The 7,816-nt window shown below is 51.7% G+C and overlaps 1 protein-coding gene; it reads right to left on the bottom strand.

Moving 5' to 3' along the window:
- Positions 1-294: 294 nt before the first annotated feature.
- CHC_T00002296001 (hypothetical protein) lies at positions 295-3,353 on the bottom strand. XM_005713315.1 is given in 2 exon segments: positions 295-572; positions 573-3,353. The coding sequence occupies 1 exon segment, from the start codon at positions 3,351-3,353 to the stop codon at positions 573-575; it is 2,781 nt and encodes a 926-aa protein (XP_005713372.1). The 3' UTR covers positions 295-572.
- Positions 3,354-7,816: the final 4,463 nt, after the last annotated feature.

Below are 7,816 nucleotides of genomic sequence, written 5' to 3' on the forward strand. Positions count from 1 at the left end.
TCGGGTTCTCCCTGCTTGTAAATAAAGTTCCGGTGGTGCGCTTGTGCTGCTGCCACTCCCCCTGTACGGCAGCCACTGGCCTTGCAGCCACTGGCCTTGTGCTGTACGGCCAAAACGCCGTACAACAACACGCCACGCCACCACGCCACCTGCCTGCCGCTACGGTACTCGTACACTACAAGCGTGCACCCAAGCGTGCGCTACTACACTACACTGTACTTCCACTGCGGAGCGATCGTGCGCCTGCCTTGCACAAATAATGTGCACGCACAACCGGCGAGATATAAAAAAAAGTCAAAACAAAGGGGCAAAGCCAAGATTTTAATTTCTGTCCAGATGCACTGTCCATTACTTACAGTACTGTTGAGCCCATCTTCACACACTCCTCTTTTGCGAAAAACCCCTCTCTCTTTTCTCTCACTTGTTGCCCGCTTCCCTCTACTGTACAGTACACACAATTCAAACACACGTCCTACATGCACATCTTCATCACACTTACTATTTGCTTACTTCCCCACCACCATCTTCGCCCCTGCTTCATATATACTAATTCTTTCACTCGCTTCCCTTCATCACACCACATCCACGCCCGGAGGTGCACCCCTTTCAAACTCCCGCTTCTGCGGGTACTCCCCAATGTCGTGTGTCTCCTCCTCTCCACTATTCTTCCGTGAACTGCGTCGTAGCCCAAACCGCCGTCTCGTCCCATCTACTGTGATTCCCTGCGACATCCTCGATGCTGTGATACCAGGCATGTTCCCACTTTCTGCCTCTTTGCGGAAGAATCGTCCGAGCGTCTTGCGTCGCTCCAACGCCGACTCCACATCTTCACGTTCAGTTTCGGATCCAGATAGTTCGCTGTCCGAATCCATCTCCTGGTTCGCATGCTTCTTCGCCTGTTTCTTATTCACATTGTGAATCGCACGGATCGCCAGAGACTCGGGCACCAGACTCGCATTGTTCAGAATGAAGATAAACTTTTTGATGATCCCGGCGATTCGGAACAGCACAAACAGCAGGTTCAGAACAGCGAGAACCATCGCTGCAATGTTCCACTCGTCCATTTTCACATCAAACTTCGAATTGTTGTTTTCAACCAGGATCAGGAACACGGAACCGGTCGACGCCGCCACCAGCACTGTAGAAAAGAACATCACAAATTCCACACACCACAAAAAGAATTTGTGCGAACCACACCAGAACAGCTTCTCCACTGGGCTCGCAACGCGTGCCAAACGTGGGAACAACTTCTTCACAAACCAGTGGTACTCGTTAGGCTCCTCTTGTTTCGCGTGCTCCTGGTCCTCCATATTCTTCAGAATCGTCGCGTTCATGAATGCCAGCGATTGGTGCCGAGCAATGTCCTGAGGATCGCTCACCCCTTGCTTATACTTGCCCAAGTCGCTACTTTCCTCACTCTGCATCTCGTCAGAGATGGACCGCGACGCTGCCGCTGCAGAGCGACGTCCTGCAGACGACCCGCCACCTGGTCGCACTGATGGCATCAACCCTGAACGGTCAACAACCCGATCTTGCATTGTCTGGTTCCGCGTTGCCATTTCATCTCTGGGCATCGCCCTAGCCAGTTCAATGGAACGCTTCTTCCTCTCAGACGATCTCCGACTGTAGTCACTAGACGCCCGCCCTTCCTCATCAGTCGAAGCTCCACGCGAGGACAGCTTGGACAGCATTCTTGGGCTCCCCACAAATCTGTTTGAATCCGCAATGGGGCGCGCTCGCTCACCTGCGCCCTGGCTGTCGAGACTTCGTCGACCAAACTGGTTGTCAGACGCACGTCGGCGCGCCGCCTCTACAGCTGCAATCGCAACCGATGCCTTGCGGTTAAGGTGCGACGGCCGAGACACTGCCTCCGGACCACCAGGCCTGGACAGATCCAGCGAATGGCGTGAAACAACTTCGTCAAACTCGATCGGCACCTGCACATCTGGCTGTCCATGAGCCGGCGACTCGTATCCTGACGACGGTTGTGACTGAGGAGCAACACCAAGTGTAGTCGCTGCTCTCACACCAGTCCCGTACTTGAACTTCCTCACGTCGAGAGAGTGCCGAGACGCCAGCTCGTCCAGCTCCACAGGGTTTACCACAGGGGCAGGCATCATGGGCTTAAAGCCAGGGGGTTCAATGTCTGTGGCGCGCTCAGAAACGGGCATGATCTCATCTTCGTCTTCTTCTTTCGGTTCCTCGATGAGGATGGCTACATCAGCATGGTCCAGAATAGAAGTACCTTCCTCAGGGTTGGGAACACCCAACTGCGTCGATACTCGAGAATTCCGCCCGCTAGGGAGGGTGGCATCAGTTCTCGCAGAGTCGCCCATCGACATACGAATGTCCATTTCACTGTCTGCTTCGTTACCAGACTCGTCATAAGTGACGCTCGTTGGAACTGTAGAGAGGCCTGAGCGAGAGATGCCCTGGGAATCTCTGCCTTCGAGCATGCGGGCCTTGGCGGCGGCAATCTCCTGCACAACATCTTCAGCCTGGACGCCCTCATAGTAGATGCGAGGATTCTTGGTCAGCTCCCAGTAGACACTGCGAATCTTCATGGCGAGAACTTGAACACACAAGCTAAGTGCGATGGCTGATCCGACAATGAACGCAGACTCCGCAACGTCAGTGTTGCCAGACTGAGTAGGGTCGCTAATGACAATCCGACGAGTGATATCCCCGAGAACAACAGCGAGGAGGATCACGTACAGAGACCAATGCGACTCGACGAGCTCAACAAAAGTGACCGACTTGATCCTGCGAAGGAAAGAGGAGAAACGAAAGTGCTCCGGCAAGTTGCGGTAGAAGATGAACTGGAAACGAATATCATGGAAGGCCATCATCTCATGAAGCTGCCAGTACTGCCAGAGATCGGGGAAGTGGGGGAACCACCATTGGAAGTTGCGCCAGTACGGGCCGCGATGCTTGTGGATACGCAAGCGGAAACGAGTGTACTTGTCCTTGAGCTGGAGGTAGGTTACCAAGTCGACCTTCTCCGTCTTCTTCCAGCGGGCGGAGAGGCGGAGACTGGTGAACATGGACCCCAAGACGACAAGGGAGTAGAGAACGGCGAGAAGAAAGATGAAAACATGAGCAAACTCGAATGAAAAGATGATGTCCTTGTCCGGTTTAGCGCTGATTTCGTAGAAGATGAATGAAAAGGAAATGATCCCCAGGATCATGAGCTCCCTGTAAAGAGTTTTGACAATGGTTGCCAGGTGGTGGTGCTTGTGAGTGACCCAGTGTTCGAGCTTGTGAAAGATGACCTCGAAGCCCAGCGAGAGGACGATGAGAATGACGAGGAGCCATTCCGAGAGAATGGTATTGACGCCATATTTGTCCGCCATTCAAGCTGTGAGAGAAATTTGGGACCGCCCCGTGAGATCAAATATTCAGGAGCAAAAGAGGGGTTGCCTCGGCTTGGAGGTAGAGGACTAAGCAAGTGTCGTACCACTTAGGAAAAGATGATCCTGAAGGGCAAAATAAAGGTGAACAGAGTAAAAGGGGAGCGGGAGGCTGGGTAGGGAGTGAGGTGAGGGGAGGGTGTGTGAGCGGAGGGGAGGGATACGGGAAGGACAGCAGGGGGTGGTTGCGGTTTTGATATAGGGAAATGAAAGGGGGCCGGAGGTAGGAGAGGGCCGAGGTGCGATTTGCCGTGGTGAAGAGAAAGTGTGTGTTTGGGGGCGAGGATGGCGGGTTTTTTGATGATAAGACGAGGAGACAGGCTCCTAGGAAGGGGTGTTGCAGATGGGTGTTACCAGAGTGGAAAAAAAGGATGCAATGGCGAGAAATCGAGGGCGACCGTCCACGGATTGCTCGATGCATGTGGTGTATGAGAACCGGGGCAGATCGACCGGTCCAGTTCGCACAGCAAGCTCCACGGCAATAAGGACGTGTGCACGAAAAGTCGCAGAAAGCTTTTTTTCCGCTTGTTTTCAGATGGACACGCGCCCCATAGTGGTGAGAAGGAAATTGAAAAAGTTGGGATGCGATCCGTTTTGGTTGCCCCGAGGACCACATCACGTCTTCGACTTGGCTGACACACGAGCGCATGCGACGTGGGGCACTGGGCCCCGACGTGCGATGGCGTCCACCTCACAACGTATCCGGGTGGAACGGGTGGCCGACGTTGGCCATCACCACCACTGTACGGTATGAGGGTTGGAAGGGCAAGGGCGCGCGCCAATCACAGATCGGAAACCTTATGAGCACAGCTATCTTGCTTCCAGCAGATGTAGATTTCTAGATCGTTATCGTAGGCTTTCGATTTTCTTATCTGGTTTTGTATGAGAATAGAAAACCGTTTACGGCAGAAACGATGTCATTGGACAGTTGCCCGAGATTTATTTTAAGTGGAAGGGCGACATGCGTGATCATACTGCAAAATGGACTGTACAAAGGGAATGAGTCTTGCGGCGATTGACGAAGCACCGAAAGGCTGCGATTCAAGTCTCGAGACATCCTTAGAATGGCATCCAAACAAACTTGAAATTTTCAGCTGTGCATGACGGAAGCGAGTTCAGGGGGCTCGCCGGTCGCAACCCCGCCGGTCGGGGGACAGGGCCCCCCCGGACTCCCTGACTGTCCGAGTGACGTATTTCCATTGGCAGAACAGCTGGAAACAGACGGTCGCCTGCTCCAACCAACCAAGCAGGCAATTTCTCACCATCCTGTAGTGCCGCCTGATGGCCACCCATTGCCATTTTGGGCCTGCCAGGGCCAGCCAGGGCCAAGCGCTCATTGTCAGGTATACACCTTGTATACACCTGAACAGATCTTTTCCGGGCAGCTGCGTAATGCCGCACCACATGACGACGGTTCAATCACCAAGAGGCGCTTCTCCCGCAATTTTATTAAGGTAACCACATGACGACCGTTCAATCACCAGGAGGCGCTTCAGGAGGCGCTTCTCCCGCAACTTCATTAAGGTAAGATGTCCTTCGCGACTCTTCGATTCCGGACGGTGTAGTTGACGTTTTGTTGTCTGTCCTTGTCGCGGAAGGTAATATGCAGCCTTTTCTCCCCCTTTAAGAACCCATCTCTGCTTCTCCCTTTGACGGGAGCACAAGCGGAGCGTTAGTCTTTTTTTCTTCAAGCTGCAGAGCGCGCGATGTGTGCAATAAGACACAAAAGGTACCCTTCGAAGGGTACCTGAGACAAAGCGCGGTGGAAGTGGGGCTGGAGTGTTTGAACGTGAATGCACTCGTTGTGCGCACAGGGCGCGCGTAAGGATAAGCCCTATGCGTCCGCTGTGAATCGGCGCGTCCGTCGGTTGCAGGCGGTCCGACACCACGGCGCCTGCGCACCGCTCATCGCGCTCACCCGCGACGGCGCCGGAATATGCCACGATAAGTAGTGTCGGTGGCGGTGCTGAAACTCGCCTGACATCCTTTCGCAGTAGTCGTAATGGAAGTATAATAATCACACGATTCTTCCTCGCGTTCGCCCTCGCCACCAACCTGTGCCACGAACCGTCCCCACGAACGCCCCGACCCAATTCCGTCCGGACTGTTGTTGAGCGTTCTCAGCCTCTCATATGGGCCCTTGTTGTCACACAGCGAGTCCTGCCCTCAAATCACACAGCACAGGTGATTACAAATTTCCACATTTTCTCACGTTTTTAAACCTTCTCATAGCAATCCCTCATATACCATCCCGTATTGATCCATGTTGATACTATACCACTTTCGTTGTGCCCCAGCTTTTCCATTCACAGCTCCGCACCCTCACCCTCTCGACCTTCTTGGCCTTTGATTGCCCGGATGCATACAGTCTTCTCATACACGCAACACACACACCGCAAACTGAACTTTCCAAGGTTGAAACTTAACCCCTGACGTGATTTCAGACTCGAGTTAAGAGTTCCAAACAACGCCAAATACCCGCTGATGTCGTCATTGTCTTTGTGAGATTCTCGCCGTAGACGACTTAGTCTCACCTCTCCGCCGCCACCCAAATCGTCATTCTCTCCTCGTCCACCTTCCTTGGATTATCCTTCCCACCTCCCTCCTGCAACACTCATTTTCGATTTCCGCACTTCTATCTTCCTCTCCCGTCCATCCACATCCTTTCTTCATTCCGCCTTCTACGTAGACAAACCTCGTGTCCAACCGTGCTGCACGATTGTTCCTGTTCTTTCGCTCTGATGCTGTGCTGTACAGTACATAGTTGCGATGTTTTGTATAATCCCTATCATTATTCGTCATTCAAACGCTATCAAATTTCATCCAGTCAAAACCCATTCCTAATTCGGACCGCCCCGCTCTAGCCGAGGACCGCTATATTCGTCCCGACTGGGATCGCACTGCAATTACACTCTCTTCAACAATTCTTTCCCATCTTCTTTTCTCTTTAAGCCTTGAAGCATACAATTCACGATATAGCCTAGCCCGCTTTGTACGCTTGTTGCTACGCTTGTGCTTCGCACGCTTCATTACCATCTTGAAACCGCTTCGTAGCATTCCGAACTAACGCTTAACGCCAGCGCCTTCCAAGATGTAACTCTCCCACTGCAATGATAAGCCCTTTCGGCTGAAACACCCTTGATCTTTACTTTGCACGTGTAAGGTAGGGTACAGTGGAAATGCGAAAATCCAGAAGGGCAACCTCGACATGTAACCAAACCTCCAATGATATGTACAGTACAGTACAGTATATATGTTATGTACACTCCCTCAGTTGCCCTCCGTGTACCTCCCATATCTCAAAGCTTCAATGCTTAACAGACAAAGCAATGTCATACGCTACTGCCTACTGCCTACCCTTTTTCAGAAAACGACCATCAGTGATTTTTAAAAACTGTCAATTAGACAAGCCATACTCAAAATAACAGGTTATGGGGACATCTGAATTGACTTCGTCATAGCAGAGCCTGAGCACGAAGCATATCGTTCCCTGGTACTGCTAAACGATTGCTTTTCACGCGGTCCGCAGACTACAGCTGTCCTACAGCCAGTACTGCTAAACGATTGCTTTTCACGCGGTCTGCAGATTACAGCTGTCCTACAGCCAGTCCTGTGGCCATCTTAAGTTTGAATCTTTGTCTTGCCCCGCATATGTCGTGAATGGCATGGCACGTATCTCGACTTTCGGTATTTTTCAAGATGACTCGAAGCTCTTCGACTCTTGATCTTCCGTAATACCGCCTAATCGCCTTGAACCTCATTCCATTTCAGGCAGATTTTGAATCTGGTCTTTCTCCTTCACAATGAAAAACTGATTTCGCTCAGCATATGCACCTGTATGTCTGCCCTTTCCCGTTCTATATATGATGGTACAGTATCTCGTCATATCACAGAGGGCGACATGGCCCATGTCGCCCTCTGTGATATGACGAGATACCCTAGTTCTCACAAGTGAAAAACAAAAAAGGGGACAACCACCCCTTGATGACAACCACATTGTTTGGCTTTCTCCACAGGTGTGTGTGATTTCAACTTCAGATTCAAATTGGGGATGTCGACACAAAGCTATGCAATGTATATTCAATCAATGACTCTTTCGATATCTTTTTTTAGGGTGTTTAATACTTCTCTGACTTGGTTTGTTGGTGTCGGACGAGGAGAGCCACCTGTTCGTATTAGCGGCTGTGAGGAGCCGGGAGACACCTCCGACGGATACACACTCGTGTCGGTTCACTTTGCGTACAATATTCCGTTAATGGCGTCAAGTGGTGGGAAATTTGGACGAGCCCCGTTTGCCGTTCCAACCAGGGTCTGATTCGCTGTTGTTGAGGCTGCAAGTGCACTTGCACGACAGGTGCATTTTACAGATGCAATTCAAACGGATGTTGATATTTCTGTACCGGAAG

The sequence above is a fragment of the Chondrus crispus genome, genomic scaffold, assembly GCF_000350225.1.
Source record: "Chondrus crispus Stackhouse genomic scaffold, scaffold_134, whole genome shotgun sequence".
NCBI lineage: Eukaryota > Rhodophyta > Florideophyceae > Gigartinales > Gigartinaceae > Chondrus > Chondrus crispus.